This window comes from Hylaeus anthracinus, unplaced genomic scaffold (assembly GCF_026225885.1).
Source record: "Hylaeus anthracinus isolate JK02 unplaced genomic scaffold, UHH_iyHylAnth1.0_haploid 12000, whole genome shotgun sequence".
NCBI classification, from domain to species: Eukaryota; Metazoa; Arthropoda; class Insecta; order Hymenoptera; family Colletidae; genus Hylaeus; species Hylaeus anthracinus.
The window spans coordinates 2,365,709-2,386,877 of NW_026534347.1; the positions used below are offsets into that span (position 1 = coordinate 2,365,709).

Below are 21,169 nucleotides of genomic sequence, written 5' to 3' on the forward strand. Positions count from 1 at the left end.
CATACTTCCAACTCGATTCATGCTTCAGAACACGATTTCGTAAACTTACTCTGTCCTATCATCCTCTGCTGCACGGAAACCTTTGGAAACCTATCCAACTCCTACCTCGAAAGGATATTCAAACTCTAGGTCGTTACCAGTTCATCTGTGTGGGTATAGTTATCGTATTGAATAGGTATTCTACCTCTGTATCCTCATCTGTTCATTTTGAGATGAATAATTCTCGTTTCTGTAAAACATCCAATATTCCTGGACCATAATTGGACCTCTATTCATAAATGTTTACGTACTATATTATTTTATTATTTTGCACCCCTCCTGGAAAAATCGCAGGCGTTTGTTTGCGCGGCGTTATTGAAAACGTGGCGAAAGAACGAGCCCTAAAATTGGTTAGACCAAAAGCGAGAAAATTCGCTGCATTCCGAGCTAATACCTGGAAAGTTTTGCAACAATGCTACCAGCCTTTCGTATAATCCTATCCGTCACGCAATATTACATGGATTTGACAACGGGGCCGACAGTTGCGCACGGTATTTCGAAATGCAATCGAACGCGCGCAGCGATTCCTTCGTGTCTCGCGTTTTTGTTACGTAATAACCTCGACGCGGTATTTTTCACCATACTTCCTCCTTTTATTTTCACCTATGAAACGCGAAGTAGGAGCCGGAGAATTTCCAGACACCACGTGCAATCCCCGTCGCACTTAGCTTTAACGACCCTCCGTGATATCCTCGCTGCGTTTAGAATTACGAAAAATTGTTTCCCACGAAAGTTGTATAATTTTCTGGCCAGGAGGAACGGTGGACTCGACTTCACGCTGCGAAAAAGATTTTATTTACGACGACTGGACACGGAAAGGGGGGAGAAAGTGAGCGCAAAGACACACACAGGAAAGCGCTGCGTGTTAATATTCGGAGAATTACCAAGCCTGTTATTCGAAGCTTGGCAGGAAGGGACGCCGTTAAGGAAATTAATGACTGAATTTATGGTAAAATGCATGAATTGTACATTTCGACGGCTACTTGACCCAGATCCACTTGGAGGTAGACGCGTGCCTGGCAAATTTCGTTCCTGTAATTGTCTTCTGTGTTCCGACGAACGAAGAGACGTTTCATTCCAGATGTAGAATTAATATCGATTAGAAATCGCACGGATACTTAACTTTTGCCCCGTAGGATTCTACTGGATGCTACATTAAGGATGAAGAACGTCTGTTGAATGTATTAGATGGCCATTGGCAGGGACCAGGTTAAAAATCCTTCGATTGACATAAATTATCGAATGAAGTTACATAGAACAGGAGCACGTCTTCGTGAAAACGTTTCTATAAATTTGTAAAATCAATGAATCTCAATAATTCATCGTGGATCTCTACAGAGTACAACTCGGTCAAGGGGAGTGGAGAATGTTTTAGATTTTACGTTCAGATTCGAAAGTGTCGAATTCAACGTGTAGAAACTTCGCCGTCAAAGGGTTAACGAACTCTGTGCACTTGATTCTCGACTAACACTCGATTCGACTAACTGACCCTCAATCACGTTGCACTTTTAAGCTCTCTCATAAACATACACACACGCGTGGCATATATCGCGTGTAGTCCTACACTCGACGCGTATTCTTAGAATCCATTCACTCTTCTTTCGCTGCCAATACCCAAACATAAATATCCACTCGACCCTCTGTCGCACTGCCCTAGACACTTATCACCCCCGGCTCACAATCACGCGATATCCGCGCTCGTAAAGTTCGTTCAACCTCCGCGTTCGTTGCAAATCTTTTCGATACCGTCGCGGACATCGAGTGACAATTTTTGCAACGTATCGGGGTAAGTCCACTATGGAGGGATCTCGTTGGAGATGAAAAATGACCCGGCCACTTTCAAGTGTAATACAGTATCGGCGTGATTACTTAAAGAATAGGATATGTAGGATACTTTATTAGTTTTGCATAGATAAATTTCATATACTAGATCGGTCTAAAAGTTTATGTCGCTTATAGTCTACTCACAACCCCGAAACACCTCCAAATCGTCTGATCTCTTAAACTCCCTTAATAATTTCCCCCTCCCATTCGTTTCATTCTTCCTCCACGTATTTTCATGCTTCCTGACAAAGCACTTTGAGAAGCGCATTCGCGTTAGTTTCTAGGTTTCGTCCAAAAACGGGGAAACGTGCCAAAGTTTGACGGGGAGAAATCGTCCAAAGCCCCCCTCGCTATAGTGATTGCGCTCTATCCCGTTGCGTAGTATGTTCCGCGAGGGGATGTGGGGTAAAACGGAAGCTTTCATAGCGGCATGCCAGGGGACGATATATTTAGGTGTCGTAGAGAAAGCCGGTGAAAAGTTCTCACGTGTAAAGAGCGTCATTTCAGCGACACACCGCTTTCTGGCTTCGTTCCTCGGCTAAGTCGCATGACAGAGTAATCATACGTTATTGCCATGGCGGCGGGAGTAACGCGAGACAGTTTGAAAACCAGGCTATTGGCGTGGTAACGTAACCGACACTTGCATAAACAACAAGCTCCCGAGTACAATCGATTGCGCCGTGCGAGGTGGGCTTATCGAGCCACGCGGGGGCCGTAATCGTAATCGCGTAAAGTTCTGCTTGCGGCGTGAAATCACGTGTTACGTTTCCTTTCCTCCACCCGCCTCCGCCCTTCTGTTTCACTGCATTTCCCTGGAACTCACGCGTCACGTGGTTTTCTTACTTTTCCATAAATCGACGTTCCTCCGAGCCCCTGGAGGGACGCCGATGGAATTTTAAAGGAGCCACGAAACCTTCCGTTCCTACTCACTTTTAATTCCAAAGTGAATTATGGATATTACCGCCAACCCCCTCCACGCCCAAACTCGAGCTTCCTTCGCCTTTCGGACGATGAAACTTCCACGGTAATAGCCTAACGCAGAGGTAGGCAAAATTTTTATTCGATTCATAGAAAACGGACGGGGGTTGAGAAACCTCGGCGAACAGCAAATTTTCGATCTGGTTTGTCCGAAGGTATGACAATGCGGAACTGAATGGAATTCGTTGGTGGAATGATTTAATTTACGCGAGATATATTTATGTGATGACATCTACTAATTTTCTGTTACCATCCTTCGGGAGTCTAATTATGAATATTTAATTTAAATGTGTCAGTAGTTGCGTCTATAATATAGAATAAAAACGATAAATGTACGAGTCAATGTTCCGGAAGAGTATAATGGAAACATACGCGCTCAGTAAATTATTACACGTGACACGCAAGAATCGAAAGAACTACTCCATTGCGACAGGAAAGGTAAAAAAGGGAAAAATTTGTTTGAATGTAAATTTCAACTCGATCGATGCAACGTAATGCGATGCGAACACATCTAACAACTCTACAAATAAACGGAAGATGAAACTAGCCGAAAAATTGAATAAATTCCCCACACGATTCCACATAATCATTCGAACGACCCGCTAAAGATTTAAAAAAAAAAAAAAAACGTTTTCTGTTATATCCAAGCGCGATAAAGTTCGCAGCGATCTGGAATGAACCGGAAAGCGAAACACGCAAGATTTGATTTTTCATACCGACGATGTATATGTTTTTGTTTTTTCCTGTGTTTTGTTTTCAAATCCGTGAAAAAGTCGGCACTTTAATGCGACGCGACGTGGCGATTCAATTTATACGCGTTTGCGAAAGCTGTTCGCGATATATTTTTTTCAAAATAAAACTTTTGACATGAGTGATCGAGGATTTATTGCCAAATAAAAAAAAAAAAAAAACGGAAGTGCGGGTTACTCACCTGAACGAAATGAGTCGATTTCTACGAGAGGAGTTCTTTTGATATTATTTTTGTGTTTGTTTCGTACCGCAAGTTTTTTCGGCCGCGCGGAGCGTGAGGGTCGAGGGAAAGTCCACCTTTAAAATATTTCTCTCATTTGTATCAACAAAGTGAAACGTTTCGCATGTGGATTTCGGACGAGCCTATAAAACGAGCACGACGCTATTTCTTTTATCGCGTGATTCTTTTTTTTTCTGGTCGAAACGACGTCAGAGGTCAAATTTTTTTTTTTTTTTTTAATAGCGGCATTACATTCCCTCTCGAGTCGAATTGCAGGCTGGGAATAAATAGCTTTAGCGAGCTTGGAGAATCGTGACGGAATCAAGGGTGCGTTTTCTTGTAAGAAAAACGAGTCCAAAGTAGGGAAGAAACTTTTTTACGTGACTTCGATTCCAGTAAACACGATGTTAAGCTTTAATCGCGCATGCATTCTCTGCATTACTAATACCATGGTGATTTTACCTGTTTTACTTGAAAGTCGTGATTAGATGCACGTTACACAAACTCGTTTGCAAGTGTATAACATAATATAACTGAAAGTGTATTCTTAAATGTATATTAATCTCGATCATTTAGCACAACAGTACTTCTCCCATGTTCGTTTCACAGATTGTGTTTCACAGATTGTGTTTACATCCCCTAAACAAACCTACAATTCTATCCATTTCTATTCTAATCTTATATACACTTTCCTAATTCTAATCGTCCCACTTTTCATAAAAGTGTACCCAGTGTAAAAGAATCAGTTGGACTAAAAAAGAATTCATAGACTCGTATTGGAGAATCCACGCGTATATAACTCCTCGAAGGAAAATCCACGATTCCCCGAAGAGTCCCTCGACGAGAGAAAAGATTTCCTTTTCCTGGCTCGTCGAGAAAAAATTCATGTCGGCTAATACAGTAATCCCCCGAGCGAGTTTTGAGTTTTGAAGTTCCAACGGACTCTGTAGCCGCGATAGGCAAAATTTTCTAGCCGGTCGGACTCCGTTCTCGGCCGAGTGAAGTAATCTACTTACCCCGATGCCGTTCCATATTTTCCGCGGGCAGAAAAGGCACGCGGGGCGAGAACAATGACGGGAGAAACGAAGAAAGTCAGGAAACAAAGAAGTTGGGGATTGGAGAGAAATCTGGCTTCGAGACGGAACACGTTTGAATTGTGTGTATAGATGGGAGAAAGAAAGATCGGTCTTCCGAGAAAGTCGTATTGGTTCGGACGTTTTAGCCAGCCCTCGCCAGGGTTGCAATTAAGCAGAGATTAATCGACACTCTCCGCATTAACTCTGCCGAGGAGAATGTTACTTTCCACTCGATTCTTTGGTGCACAGTGTCCCAAACTGGAAAATCAGAGAATTGTGTACATACAGCATTAAGAACAGGAATCTATCAGGCGTCTATCGGGTTGAGACGTATCCCCACCAGAATTGTGTTCAGCTGACGGAGCGTCGCCCACATTTTGATATTCCTATCAATTTAAATATTATTTTTTATATTCCACGAACCATCAACGCAAAAAATAAAAAGCTGTATCAATCACTAATTTTATTTTGTTCCCGGGCAATCGAGCATCGCCAGAGTAAAATAAATAAACGAAATTGTATGCCAAATATAAATACATCAAGAAATACGTAAAACGAATAAATTAAAAAGGCATCGCTGTTATTTCGAAAAAGGTAAACAATTTTCGTTCGTCCGTGCTTCGTGAAAATTTCATTCGTCGGTGTTTCGTGAAAAATGAGCACGCGAGAAAACCGTTGCTTATCGAGACTAGAACGAAACAAAAAAAGTACTTACGTTGGCATAACTTGAACCACATTTCCACGATGTTTCTAAACTTTCTTGAGGTTTCGAGTAGCCGAACTTCCCTTGTTAGTCTATTTAATACGCATCCCTCTCTCCCGAGTAAATTTCGCCATGGCTTTATCTTTATTTGTACGGTGAAATTTTTCATTTACTTCCGAAGCAGACGAGTGTGCGGAATTTTTTTCATTCGTCGCTCCAGCGATTCAGGAGTTTTGTATTTACCTTTGGGGGGTCGCTGGAAGATACTTTTGACGATTGGTCCTTTAGCGGTGGAGTGGAGGCTTCGTTTGCAGCTTTGTCCGCTATTTCATTCCTGGTAATGCTCGTTGCGATGGAATCTATGCGAGTAGTATTGTCTTGCCAGTTGCAGCCACCGAATGGGTAGCTTCCTGGGATGCCTGGAATTCGGTTAGCGCGTTTGACTTCCTTTTTCAATCGATTCGTAAAAGGTAGCTTTTCTTTTTTTAAATAAATCACAGATGGTATGGAATATACCCCACGTTTTAATTTCAATCCCCCAGTAGTCCCGGACGAGTCTGGGCTCACATACCAATAGCACCAAAATTTTTGGCATTAGCTAACGTAATGCTTCTCCTATTACCACCTCTTACAGAGACAAACAGCTCGAGCATCCGTCAGGGTTGCGTGCGCCCGACGTATTGTAAATCTCGATCAAACGGATCTCGGTACAGACAGTATTTAATTCGAAACGTTTCGTGAATAATGATAAGACAATTACCTTCCAAGATTAATTCTAGTAGAGAAATTACTCAAAATGCTGTTCGCATTGCCGGATACAAAGCTGCGCTCGAGACTTGCAATTAGTCAAGTGCATGCATACCCTTCTGATTTTCGCAGTTATGTTTCGCAGGTCAGCAATATTGGGGCGTTCGGGCAACATTTATTTCGTTGGCAACGTTCTCCTCAGGATTAATTTTGGTCCTGGCATTGTTTAATAGAAACTGGCAACTGCCATCCATCACCTATAGATAATATAAACGTAATGTAAACGAGCAACTGCGTAATACGTATCGTGTAAAATAATACCGATTGATAAATTTGATAATTCCAATGAATTCAATTGTGGTAGTAAATAAGAAAATAAATCCCAGGGTTCAAATGGTAGTAACCTTCAATCTACAAGTTTTCAAAGATCCAACCAAGAGCGATCTAGATTAAATTCTAAAAGAAGCGATTCAAAACAATACCTTACCACCGAGGCCACCCTGTGTGTATGGTTCCTAGGCCAACTACTGGCGCTACCCCCGTGGAACCGATACGCAGGGGGTGACCACCGATCGATTTTTCGTATTTCCGTGTATCGATACGCCTGGCCGTCCCCCTGGCACCCCCTCTAAGTGGATTATCATCGGGATTTCGAGCGTCGCGCTTTGACGTAACGAGAACGGAGGGCGAGTTGAAGGCAAGGCGCATGTCGATGCTCAAGGCAGCCAATGTACTGGTTGAAATATTAAACGGGAGCAAAGACCCTGTTCTCGTGCACCACGTAGACCGTGGTTCAATTTCTGCGCCAGAGGCGGTCGAACACAGGCGACCATGGGGGGTTGTGCGGAAGAAGGGGCGGTTTGCGAGGGGTGGGAGCGGGTGAAGGGGCTGAATGAAAATAGACGACGACACGGGGACAGGAGGGGCCGAGGGTTAGGATTTCGATGGCACTAGTAGCGACATCTACATTCCACGACCAGCTGCAAGGGTGCAAAAAGAAAGAGTCATATCCCCTCCTAGTCCTTCTTTGCCCGGTGGGTGGTGGTTGTAGCGCGTGCGCAACGATGAAAATCTCTGCTCGTGTTCACCCCTAGACGGTGAAACTTTCGAGCGTTTTGCACACCTCCAACCTCCCCCCGCCCCTGACGGATGCTGCCCATGGGCTTCTTCTATCGGTTCGGTGTGTAACTTTAATGCATCAACGAATGGAACGCGTCTCGCTTATTAATCAATAACGCAGCCTGCTCTTGAAATATTTGACCGAGCGTGAACGTCACGTTCCGGTAATCGAGAATTTCTAGCTCGAACCACCCAACGCGTGGGGGATGACAGAATTCGTTTCACCTCGTTGATATAAATACTCGGCTGATTTCAATGAGAACGCCAGGGAAATGTTTACACGTTTAACGCTACGTTCATGGGAGATTTCTTATCAGACTTTTCTTAGAAAAAGTAATGCTTTAATGAGAGAAAGTCGATTTAGTGAAATTATTTACGAGACAAAAATGAATTTGTAGCTTGTCATTTTAGAAATGGAGAAATAATAGAATTTTGTTTTTTAAGAACGAAACACGCTTTATTAAAATTAATTAGGCGATATGTATGTTTTTCATTGTGGATTGACCACACAGGGATTACTATTCAACAAGAGGGTATTTTCGAGAATCGAGTGGAACTTGGGTAACTATAGAATAACTGGGTTGAAACTTGCAGCTAGTATTGGGATCCTGGCAATTATCGGGGTAACCGATAAGAAGAATTTCCTCTCTAAATATATAGTATATCCGTATCTATGGTCACAATTGAGTCTCCAACTTGAATCGTTGATAAGTCACCATCCCTTTCATTTGTCAACGTAACGTAGCTTCTCGTGCAATTATTGAGATTGCATTTATCGAGATTTCCGTGCAATCTGGCTTGCATTTATCAAGTTCCTTATGCAGTCATGGAGGTCGCATTTATTAAGTTTCCCCATGTAATTATCGAGGCTGCGTTTATAGGGATTTCCATGCACTAAGATAGCGCTTATCGAAGTTTCCATTATCGATACTCTAATCGTCAGTGTTGGGTGTAATATTTTGTAATAATTATGGCCTACTAATTGCCATCTAATATTACATTTGATATACAAACCCTTCATATACATCATACAAACATGTATTATCTATATCTTTTTATTCTGTTTAACGATACGTCCACGACAGAATTCAGTGTATACTAATAACGTGCACGAACCGTGCGCGTAACAGCGCTGGCTGCTGTATGCCTGAAATTCGTTACCTATTCAACTAGACTTCAGGAATTTCCTAACGAGGATCCTTACCGGTGCAAGAACTTTTCCCCCAGTCTTTTCCCATCCCCATCAAAGAGCTCTAAATTTAACAGTTACCCGAGTCCCCTGGTAATAGAAAACTTGAGTTAATAAAGGTTGAGTGTTGGAGGTGTTCGCGTTGTGTAACTGCACCAAGTTAAAATGAAATAAAAATAAAAATAACGTTTCAAGTGTCATCTTCGAGTTGCTATCCAGACTGCTATAGATCGTAGTATAGGCACAATACCGTTTAGAATGTTATTTCTGTCGATTCTTTCGTACTAAAAATTTGATTAAAGAAAATATAGAATAAGTACGTATTATTTACTCGTCAGCCACCACGATGTACATATTTTTGTTGAAGGAACATACGTAGAAAAATACGGAAAACTATTTGTGCTTTTATTACACTTAACCGAGAACTAACCCAGAACTAACCCAGAACTAACTGAGAAATAACCGGAAACTAACTCAGAACTAACCCAGAACTAACCGAGACTTAAAGGGACATTAAATATTGTAGATTTGCTGCGTGAATACTAAAGGTGACTTGCAGTCACCTCTCGAGTGCAAAGGGTTAATATCGCATAATGCATGTTTCTACAGGATTTAATTATATACCAGGATTTGAGGTTTCACGACTCGAGATGAGTTTTGGTCGGTGTACAAGAATATTGTATTGTACGTGAGCATTATACATGAGGGGGGATATTCCAGAAGAATGAGAGAATGATAGAGAGTTCGTATGATGCAGGCAGATAACAGAACATCGAATAATGGAGGTTTTATTGTACTCCATAAGTATACCGAATAAAAGGCCGTTTTCTATGAACATCGCTCAATTCCATCGAAATGGTCCGGAAGCATTAAATTGATTCGGGTTCGGTAACGCTCGCTGTTTACCGAATACCGTAACAGTTTGCACACTGCAGTCAACACTAAAAATATTGGATGTTTTTCTGATTGCGTACGAAAACTCCACTGTTAGTATGGGAAATCCAATTTCTGATTCGTGCCTGGACGGGCCTGTTTCGAGGCGAAGACTTGACATGCAAAAATTGATTTTAAAAGTTAAGTGTCAACGAAAAATTAATTTGAACGAAGTACTCGAATCTCGATGAAGTCACAAAAATAAATTCCGCTAGGAATATTTGATTACAAAGTTTCCAATAGTCTGCAAACGAAATTTAAGTTTCGACGGTCTAGCAAAATATTCTGAATATTCTAAAAATAAAATTACCATTCATTGGCTGTGGTATCCAACGCAAAACAAAATTCGTTCATTTATTAAAAAAGCAACGCGTGTGTCGTCAACTCTAAAGTTCTCGCATCCCTTTTCGATCACGTATTGTAATGCTTTTTTAAGCTCGGCGCGGGGCTTTTGTAAAATATTTTCGCCCCGTTCGGGTAAACAAAGCGCGGCGCGCGAGATAAATTGCGCAAACAAGTAATTTCACATTATCCGCGGATACGGTAATCCCGCCCGGGAATAATAAATAATAACGCGCGATAAACATTCAAAGAACGATCTTACGCGAGCGCTGGCAGATACGATTTTCCACGCGGCAAATATACGTGCCGGAAAGAGCAAATCGAGCTTGTGATTTTGACGAGGCAATTGTCCTTTGTGCTGGACCACGCGAGGTCATTGGGAAGAGCCGAGCTTTCTCTCAAAGAATATGCAGGATGCTTCGGGCTGGGTGAGACGGACGAACGTGGGTCGGTTCTATTGGTAAAAAATGAATAGAAAAAGATGAAAAAGAAGTTTTTTTTTTAGGGACGTTCGTTTTTGAGAAAATCGAGTTTGAAGATGACGGTGTTGAGATGGTTCTAGGGGATAAGGAAAGAATAGTTTTTTAATCCGAGTTTGATTTACTTACTTATTTGTCGACAGTATTACTAAGTGATAGGTTGCAATATTTGTACGTTAAACGTTGCCAATTAAATTATACACGAATTATTTTTGCTCTGTAGAATGAAATTAAATTATTAGCAAGATTTAACTGTTGGTACAGTGCAGTACAGTTCTTCAGCGAAGTAGAAGTCTCCATCGAAGATCCTATATAAATCCACGATGAATATAATGAATTAAATTAAAGCCTCGATGAATTAAATCAAATGTCGTTCCGATCAATGGAGGTAAATCGAGGAAATCGCATGTCCCGCGCAAATGTCACGAACCTGACAGCTGTCATTACGGGACGGACAAGCTGAATAACGAACACTTGATACTTGATGAAAATAGGTCTGCGATAACGACAGAGGATATCCAGACATAGAACTAAATAGCGAGTCGACAGTATCGCGATGAATCATTTATTCGAGTGTCTAATTTAACCAGAATGACTAACTACTTAATCAGTTAGGTTCTCACGGAGTTTGTAAGAAAAGTCACGCGAGATAAATAAAACAATCGGATGTTTTCACCAAGAATGCAATATTATTTTCAAGTCTGCGACAGAAACTGTTTTAAATGTACATTCTAATAAAATAGATCTTGTGAATGCGAAAGTTCTGTCTATCGCTTGAATTAATATTTACGCGGTTAGTAGAACGGTTCTAAAGGCACGAATGACACCTTTGAAAGCAGCCCTGTGAGACCTGTCGATTTCGTTTGTTAACTTCATTCGAACAATATAGCGTGAGAGTGGTCACGAGTATGGTCAGCCGACCGTGACAACTTGGTGTGGAGCTCGGTTATCTACAATGGGCTCCACCGCGGCCTTTAATAGCTCATTGTGATGTCAATTAAGAAATTTCCCATTAGTTTCGTACACGCGAGTATTACTATTAGTGTAAACGATATACCGGTTAATGCTCGGGTTGAGAAAATTCTTGCGTGGCTTGCTCGAATCAAGCTTTCCATTGTGAACGTTGAAATGCTGGCTAAAATATTACTACAGTTTGCAAACAAAAAATGGCATATTTTATTATCAAATAAAATAGCTTACTTGCTGTGTTAATCTTTTCGAGTAGCATTTAATGAATATTGGAATCGATGGAGTTCTCAGAAGTACCGTATTTATTTTTAATCTTTGTACTTTTACATCATATTATTGTTATTTTTAACTATTTTTCTTCCTTTGTCAATGGCTGTTCAGAAGACTTATTTACAGCAAGTATTAATTTTCACTACCCGTATGCAATCTCCAAGGTAAAATAGATTTTAGAGGAAGCTAGAGCGAACAAGCCAAAGCTGTATCGTCCAAAGTAGAGTTATCTCGACTGTCACTGTTACAGAATACCAGCGATAACTCTACGGTGAAGTAAATCGATTTCAATCGATCAAGCGGAGGCGGTGAGTTCCGCGAATGCACTTTTGGCATCTGAAGAAGAGCCTCCATGAACACGTGAAATTTTAAGACCTGGTAAACGAACCATTGGGTCAGTAGGTCACGTCCATAGTACACGTACTGAAACACCTTTAGCAGACGTACGAAGTAGTTCAAGTAGTACCTCGAAAGATAGCAAGAAAAGGATTGATAACAAAACTGCAAACATACATTCCCATATGTTGGTTTTATTCTCCGAATGAATTGCTTAATCGTAACATTTAATTCGTTAAAAATCCAAGTCTGAAATACCATTTATACTTGCTACCAAAAAAGCTTTATTTTTTTTTTTCAAATCAACTCTCTATCACGTTATCGTCTTCGTGTCGCGATTGTTATTAATGTTTACGATGCGGTGGCCGAAATTGCGGCCGACTGGGGAAGGGGGTTTCAGAGGGTCGTATTATTTGAATTCAGTTCGACCAGATTATTCGGTTTTGATTAATCAACACACAACGCAGCGGTGTCTCAAAAGATAGCCGGCCTGGAGGAGTTATGCGCGCAGGGACAACCATGAGTTATTGCTGTCGCGTTACCGTGGCCTGTTGTTCCATTGTTTCTATTATTACATACGTCAAACCCGCGAATGAATTATGCATGTTAGTAAACGCAGAAGTTGATTCGCCGGGCTAACGACATACAGTGCCGATCAAAGATTCAGGTAGCAGCATTTGCGTTTCCTGGATGGGGCTGAATGTGTGACAAATCGTGTATGTGTCACATTTCCATCATTCTTCGTTCAATAATGGATAGAAAATGTTTAGCGAAAGGTTTTTTTCCGTAAACACCGCGTGGACTTTGCTAGTAGTTTATTTGAATAGTCCCTGTACGAGCAAGTAGAATGAGGAAGTAATGGACAGACACACAGGTCGACCTAAATTTGGCTTTATATTTATTTACTAGAAAACACATATTTCTATGAGGAAAGTAAGAGTTTTTAAGCAACTCAGACAGGCATTATTACAGGATCATTATTCTTTCGAAACTTCGATGCTAGTAGAATAATCGAGCATTGGTCAGACATCTCAAGTGTCTCCAAAATGAACCTACCTACCAATGATTTTTCTATACACTAATAAGTCACAAAATGGAGCGTGAATCGTACATATGTGTCGCAGCTGTATATATCCATAGAAGAAAAGAAGAAGGTTGGTTGAAATAATGATCGAGTCGCAATTATCAGTTCTCGATGCACTGTCGAGGGACTCTGGACCTGAGACCAATGAAATGGGGACAATCAGATAGTGTTGTTCGTGATCAAAACAATATTTGTGGGAGTTATTGCAGACCAGTTGGCCGAGTATACCGTAACGACCGGAGTATATTGGCCCCGGAGATTACAGTTGGAATTTAAGAGAGGAGAAGTAAGTTAATTAAATGAACGCAGAGACAAGGACGGAATGATCGATACAAGTGTTGAAACCTGTAGCCATTACAGAAGTCAATCTTGTAGGACTATTCACGGAGAGGTTATAGGCAATTATTGATCTTGAGACATTTTTTAGTAGCAATTTAAAACCAATAAAAATGAAAGAGAATAATTACTTTTTGAACACCTTTCCAAATATATTATCAATTCATTTATTAATCGGACAATCGTTTCAAAAATATATTCCATTTAAATGACACCCAGGCTTGCGATCACGCGATACCGAATTGCACGATGAAAATTGATAATACCGGACTTTTCAGTGGGAGATAAATGTATGGATAAAATAATATATAAAAGGCAAATATTTATTCGGAGTTATCGAGTGATTAAAAATCCTTTTGTACGTGGCGCGTGTAGATAATAATTCGAGCGGCAGTGTACCTACGTGTGGACATTGGAAAGCGATGATGCGTCTGCGCGTAAGTCGATGTAATTATTTACTGGACGCATTTGTAATGGGTTAATTACAATGTTACGCTGTTGGCCATTACTTCGACGTGGATGAGTTAATGGGACGATAATACACTTTCGGTAACTTGCTTCGCCGCCATTCAGTCTGCGCCTGAAACATGTGCGTGGAAATTGGTTAGGGTGAAGCTATTTATCTCTGGGAATAAGAACGGAGAATAGGAAATTAATATTTTTAACTTAGAAAGGGGTTCGTATAATACTAATTCTATTTACAATTAAAATATAGAAATTCGTGAATTATTCTGAAGAGGATTTATATTCAATAATCTAATTTATGCTTCTCAATGCTATTGCCTTCGATCTTTTTTTTTTTTTTTAAATCATAAGTTACCATAAATTACGAAGATGCGAGAATGCGTGTATAGTTTTAATTGGTCTTTAAATACACCCTAACCGGCTACGGTTAAACCGAGGATATTTTTCAACTTTATTACGCTGAAACAATATTTTCGGAACAACAGCTTTGTTTCGTAGTTATTAATTACGAAAAAGTTGGAAAGTTAGCAAATTGAATTAACTCTGGCATTTCTGGCCCCGTATATCAGAGTGCTACGCATTAATTTCTAAAAACAGGATAACAATTTACCTGTGCTACCTTCTATGGCGGTAATTAATTGATTAGTCAATCTTTTATTTTGCACCTAATCGCCAGATTAAAGGCGTTATTTGCTTACGAGCAGAACGCGCCGGTATTGTCGCAATTACATTTTAACGTGTCGATCCGCTGAACGAGTCCTCCTCGTAATTGAAAACTCAATACTCCCCCGAGGGGAAAATGTTTTCCTTATTGCAGCTGGGATCCCCGTCGAACGAAGAAATTGATAAACGACGCCTTTTCATCAGGCGCGGCGCGGCAGCTCACGACAAAATGTAATTATAAATGTAATATTGTATCTCCAGCATTCCGTCGTCGGGGGCAGAAAAGTTTCCAACTGTTTTAAACCCCGACGGCGAGATATACTTCCCTGATTCTGCGATATACAGTGCTGTGCAAAAGTCTCAGGCCACTTATGGTCTTATCACATTTTCCACATTATCTAATTTCTAACAGCCTCGAAACGAAATTTTATCCTGATAGAAACTTGCAGAAATTTGAGTTTTATCTGGCACCCAACGTGTCAACTATTTCACTTGGAATGTTTTGCCATCGTCATACCTCGTGCAGTCTATCTGCATTCTTTGGCCCTCTTTTTCTTCGACTCTGTCCGAATAATTCCAGACACGTCCAATAATACTTAAATCTAATTAATTTCAGCAGACCAACTCCAACCTTTACTTTTTCATTCTCCTCTAAATTACTACAGATTTATTCAAGTGCAAGCTTCGCATGGCTAGCCTAATACTTTTGCAGAGTACTGTATACCACCTACCTCCCCTATCCGTTAAACCCCCTCGAACCGCGCGAATTTCTACAAGTTCATCTGAATTAACAAGATGAGAATCGCGGTCCCATTCGCCCCCGCGACCACTTTTAATTGTTTTAATCCAATTTCGAGGCACGCGGGCCGCGCTGGTTCGGCCAGCTCAGACTTCGTGATTATCGCGACGCGAGATCTCGCTTTTTCCTCGGTGCGGTTCGTTTCTTGCGATGAATTCCGTTTAACGTTCGCCACCCGTTGAATAGCGAGTTAAGTTGTCACGCGACGTTTCGCCGCCGCCCCCCGCGCCCCGACTGGTTGAATGAGCATCGTACGTCTTATCTATATGATATATTCTGTCTATTAGCGTTGCCAGGGCCTTTGTTAAAAATGTGATGAACGGCCCGTCGCGGATGGTGGTGTAATTGTGGGAGAAGCTATTGTGAACGGGACGGATGCTGGAGCATAAATGCGAGCAGAAGATCGTCGAGGACCAAAGGAGTTCTTACTAACTCCCAGAGGCTGGAAAAGAACAGTTATTTGGAGAGGATATTGCGCAGGTGTTCGTTCCAAATTTTTGGTGTATGTTTGTTACAGGTTTGCGTATCGGGGGTGGGAATTGTTTAAGGAGGGAATTTTTAGCGATGTCTATCGAGTATCGTCCCTGAAAAATTCGTAATAAAAGTGAAGAGAAATGTCTCTGATCGACGATAACCGTGTCAGAGTTAAACTCTGATCTAACGAGCGCCTATATAACATAGTACAAGGATGGTGCTCGTTGTACCTGGTCACCAGAGGGCAAACTAAGCGATCCCTTTTCCGCAAGTGGTCGATTCATCTCGGATTCCTCTACATACAATCCTCGATCGACCACCGAACGTCGAGGGGATGAGTCGATTTTCGAGTGTCATCGAGTACGGTTCGAGTTTAGCATTCTGGACGGACCTTGGACGAGGGTTCTATATCTCGAAACTTCCATCCAAAGTACAACTATAACTGTGCAGTTCGAGTCTACGACGAGTTCTACAGCCATCTATACCAATAACAGAGCTTGTGGAAACCACAGCGAACAAAGCAAAGCCCTCCTTACAAGGGAAGGAGGAACGAACTCGCAAACCCTTCCAGGGGGATATTTCCATGCCCTTGCTATGCTAAACTGCCATAAGTAGCTCGAGTTCCGCGAACAGGAGACTTAGTGACAATAGGATAGGCTGGAAAAATGTTGCCCACCAAACATTGAGATCTTTCAGACACTAGAGACTTTGAAATTGAATCGAACTCTAAACATATATCATTTCTGACTTCCTCCACATATATCGAAAATATGGCGAGTGACAAATCTAACGGAGTAGCTCCATACACCACATCTTCAATAATATCCGAGCTATGCTTAGTACAGTGACCACTTTCTTGCGTGCACCAAAGCAAAGTGACTAAAATGCTTGGACCCACTTCTAGGAAACCTTAATATTAACCCATTCCACGTACATAAACAATTAATCATTCGTACAATGAACCACGTTGAAGAAAGCAACGTGGAGAAATATGGTATGCAAACTCCAGCTTTGACTTATTCTTCGAAACTTCGAGTTTTCCTGCGGAGGTGGGACTAGAATTCCGTAAAAGAGATCGAAAGATCGAAGGTGGTTCCGTGATCGGAACGCGAACGTTGGGGAGTTTTGTTAAGAAAAAAAAAAAAAAAGAAAAGAAGGAGTCGTACCTCAGGTTTCAACAGCTTGTTGATACAGTTGATTTTGCTGGCCAAGATTTCCAGCTCCAAATGTTCCTTGCAGACCTGTCGAAATAAAGAATCCCTGGTAAGTTTATCGCCCTTGGAAGGGAAATTTATTCCAAGCCGATGGAGAGGGGAGAAGGGGAGGAGACCTACCATTTTCTTCGTCTTCTCCTGAAACACGTCGGTCTGCTGCAGCTGGAAATCAGAAAGCAATTTACCATTTACTTTAACCGTATTGTTGATAGGGACTCGGTGAGCCGAGGCGAAACTGAGAGCAAAACAACGAAATGCACTTTCGGTTCACGCGAAAGGTTTCCTCGGTCCCATCCACGGGGTAAACTTACGTGTTTATGGATGCAGTTGTAAGCTGGCCTGATGTCTATCACGCTTTTCTTCCGCGGGATTTTCTGCAAATTAACTCAAATCGTTATTAACGCTGTGCGACCACAGTTTGTTCGAGTGGGCTGCTTGGATGCAAGGTTGCCCCTGGGTGACGTTCACGATGCTAGAGAGTGCAACAATAGCGATAATGGAAAAAAGAAATCAAATTCCTTGTCGGAATTTTTATTTTCCGAGTTCAGATTTGGAGTCCCAAAAACCCTTGTATACCAAGTTTCATCCAAATCGAATAGATTGTACACCTTGTAAATTTTTAGAGTTGGTTTCACCTCTTTAACTGATAATAAATTATGGTTCATCTAGTGATAACGAGCATCGATTAGATAGCAGAAATTCTCCCCTGCAGTTTGCATTTTGTTGGAATTAAATTCAACGATCGTACGCCGAGCTACGGCAGTTTAAAGTTTCCTAATATAATCGATTACGACGAATGGAAAGACGGGTCTAGTGGCCTACAGAAATACACCAGAAATGCGTACGCGATTCCGAGGAAAAGGGGTAGATCGTAGACGCAGCCGTCTGGCGTATTTTTCTTGGAAAGCGCTGACAACAATCACAGGCGTGCATACTAGCATTTCTGCTTTCCCAAGGGATGTTCATTGGCGTAACTACTACTTTTTTTTCTTCGACATCATCGTTCGACCAATTGTTCAGGGGATCTTAGAGTAATATTTCAATCTATAAAGGGAGTTTATAGATTGTTCCTTTTTTCTAGCATACATTCGAAACTTGAAAGAATGTCAAAAATTGATCTAATTCGATATAAAATAGTAATAATAAAAATTCTAAATGAACTTCTTTCATGAATACCATCCAGGGGCAATCTCTGCAGCTTGTATACCTTCTCCGCTTCCTTCTGCAGCGCCAGGAAGTCTTTTTCGGTCGCAGCGGCCGCCTTCGAGTTCTGAGATCGATGTCGAACGGGAGATGAATTAATAAGCGGGTTTCGTAAATAGAATGGAAACGTGCGCTGTTTTTTGCATCCCTGTATGATAACGCGCAAGACGAGCCAACGTTTCCTCTTTCAATCGCGAAACATTTGCATTCGTGCAACCGTAGCAATTCGAAATAAATTTCTGTTCGTGAATTTCAATTTCCGTGCCATTCCGATTGAATATTTTCATTTCTAAGTCCATTGCATCTAGGCTAACTCACTTCTGATTGATTAAAATTGAAGATCTGAAACCCCATTTTGGAAAACAGTTCGCAACGTGAATAAAGGACAATGAGCTTTAATGACTTTCATAACGAATGGCTCGATTGCCAAAGTAATTGATTTTTGTGGACGTTTGCGATAGAAGGCCCGTTAGAGATAAGGGAGACTTTGACGTATTCGGTCAAACGCGAGTCGAGTAAAGCGGGGAACACTCGACACGCCGACAACTTCACGTCCAATCGAATTAACCTTTCCGCTCGTTAAACATCAGGGGAACTTTCGATCGTGCCGTTGACCAGAGTTCAGGAAACACGAAGAAACACAAGGGTCAGCGACGCGAGCGATCCTGTCCAGCGAGAAACTTTAGACTTCGGAGCGGCACCGAGGCTAGACACACGTTCGGCGCAGGATGACGCAGCCAAGTGTGATGTGACACAATTGTCACGAGGAGACACCCGTTACATTACATCTGTGTCTGTACTTTACAAATCGAGAGCTGACAATGAGATAATAGGAAAATTGATGAAGGTTTGATGTAGATTAAAATGAGCTGTTACAATTTCATGGAAGCAATAGTCTCGAGACTATTAGATAATTCAACATTTGTCGCAGTATTTAATTTTTTAACGTCGCCAAATTTGCTACCGTCTCAGCTTTGGAATTAATTGTTTTAGTTCCTTAATAAAGAGTCGTAACATTCATTTCAGGGCCATTGTGGCGAAAATAGAGAAGCATTCCACCCCGATCCGAACGTGTCCTTAGCCTAAACGATACGAATCACTCCGAATTTCCTTGGACGATTTAATCAGCGAAAACGTAAGGATCCCGTTAACGCCGCTGCAGCGAGTCACGAAATTATGCGATGGATACGCGAAGTCTGGACAGGGACTCGTGCGCGACTCACCGTGATCGAGCAGACGAGGACGATCAAGATCATAACCCAGGTGAGAAACGTGACGATCCCGCAGTTGGAGCCCAGATTAATCGCGTGTCTCAGCTTAACGTCGGCGAGCAGGAATTGATATAGCTGAAACCAGAGAAACGTTTTCATTTGGCGAGAAAGCTGTAGGGCAACCAGACTCGAGAAAATTTGTTTAAATTTCAGAGAACGGAAAGGTGTGCTTTATTTTCGTAATTAAATGTGTTTTAAACTCTTTGAAGTTAATAAAATTAAGGAATTGTATAAATGACTATACTGTCGCATCGAGAGAGCTACCGGAACCTAATCGCTACCGGGATTAAAAATAATTAATTCTGATGGAGACGAAACGAATGCAAGTATAAATAACGGCGAGATCACCGATGTATTTCGCTTCCAATCGTCTCGAAGTGACGAAGTTAGTTTGGGGAAATGTTTGCAAGGGTTAGGCTCGTGGTGAACGCGTAAGGGAGGAGCAAGAGCGATACTGACCAGCCAACGGGGCCCGAAATTATTCGTTCGATAATATCTGGACAATTTTGCGCCGTCCATGGTACGTCTGCGCGCTGTAAACTTGACAATTTGTCGCGATTGTCGCGGGCATCGCGTAAATTTCGGTCGGTCCGCCGTGAATTGAACGAGGCAGAGAGAGAGAGGGAGGTAAAAAAAAAAAAAGGAAAAAAGAAAAAGGAAAAACTGACAGCTTTGACGGACCGTTTGACAGAAAATGGTGAGCCCGAAGCGACTGCGTCCCTGCGACAACGGCGGTGGCCCCCGTAGCGATCGATCACGGACAGTGATAACAGTAAACATCGACGGTACAAATTGATGCGGCATATTCAAACAACGTCGGTGACGATGACGATAATCCTGGCCCGGGTCCCTGGCAAGAACGGACACCCACGTAACGACATTATCTTTTCCAACGATCGTGGCTTCCACGCGTACGATGGATCCGATCCGTTTTGTCGCGTCCACCCGTCCCATGGACCCTTCTTCCATCGATATTTGCAACCTTCTCGACTTCTAACCTCGGAACCATACCGGTAAATTATTTTTCAACTTCTTACCACGCTGTTATAAAATGTCTCTTATGGTTTCAGCGATATTAGCAATAATATGGATAACTATAAAGAATAAATCATGCTACATTTTGCATGTCGTCTGAAATATTATTTTCCATTATTACGAAAAGTATGATTAATTTTCACGTCCAAGAGAAAGGCAATTAAGATTAGAAATACAGTGTCCCAGCCCGCGATAAATAATGTTATGTGGAAAGCATCGGGGCCAAAGTTCAAGGCGCCACGATAATTATTTACCGAGTTTGCTATCAACCAGGTTGAAAAACATGCTTTCGAGAAAAACATGATTAAAGTTTTAGTCGCGTTCGCTCGTCGACCCAGCATACCTTTCCGAATGAATTCATAACTTCCGTAATTTTCGGAGTTTCGACGGTTCCCGAAGCTCAAAATATTCCTGGAAGTCCGCACTTTCTTGAACGTATTGCAAGAGTAAAAAGGATAAATGAAATCGATTTCTATACACTGGTAATCGCGTTGCGAACATGGCAGGGCTTTTCATTTGAGAAACTAAAAGGAATGATTCTGAAGAACAAACGTGGCGTTGTCAAAAAATAAATCTAAATTACTGTACATCCTATATTGTACTTGTTACACTGTGGATCTACTCGTGATTATGACGACCTTAAAAAATAGC

General features: G+C 41.6%; 2 protein-coding genes across 3 annotated transcripts in view; one reads left to right on the plus strand and one right to left on the minus strand.

The window, feature by feature from the left end:
• The window catches only part of LOC128890226 (leucine-rich repeat-containing protein 4C-like), a 69,095-nt gene that overhangs the window by 47,268 nt on the left and 658 nt on the right, over positions 1-21,169 (plus strand). The window contains exon 1 of one of the 2 annotated variants that reach the window (XR_008460591.1): positions 19,311-19,475. The exons of the other annotated variant lie outside the window; for it this stretch is intronic. The gene's annotated coding sequence lies outside the window, so the exon portion shown is untranslated. Of the gene's footprint in view, positions 1-19,310; positions 19,476-21,169 lie in introns of those variants that run through there. 2 annotated transcript variants of the gene reach the window in all.
• On the minus strand, positions 13,740-20,514 carry LOC128890239 (uncharacterized). The gene is made up of 7 exons (XM_054148558.1): positions 19,943-20,514; positions 19,436-19,558; positions 18,217-18,279; positions 17,321-17,383; positions 17,130-17,171; positions 16,962-17,036; positions 13,740-13,974 (listed from the first exon to the last, which is right to left on the minus strand). Exons 1-7 carry the CDS (start codon positions 20,450-20,452, stop codon positions 13,900-13,902), a joined length of 951 nt encoding a protein of 316 aa, XP_054004533.1. The 5' UTR covers positions 20,453-20,514; the 3' UTR covers positions 13,740-13,899.

Excerpts from the sequence above, each read along its gene's own strand:
- LOC128890239 (XM_054148558.1), bottom strand. The coding sequence starts at position 20,452 with ATGGAAGAAGGGTCCATGGGACGGGTGGACGCGACAAAACGGATCGGA. Across the intron at positions 17,172-17,320 it reads ACAACTGCATCCATAAACAC|CTGCAGCAGACCGACGTGTT; the intron begins GTAAGTTTACCC and ends TCTGATTTCCAG. Across the intron at positions 17,037-17,129 it reads AGGAGAAGACGAAGAAAATG|GTCTGCAAGGAACATTTGGA; the intron begins GTAGGTCTCCTC and ends TTATTTCGACAG.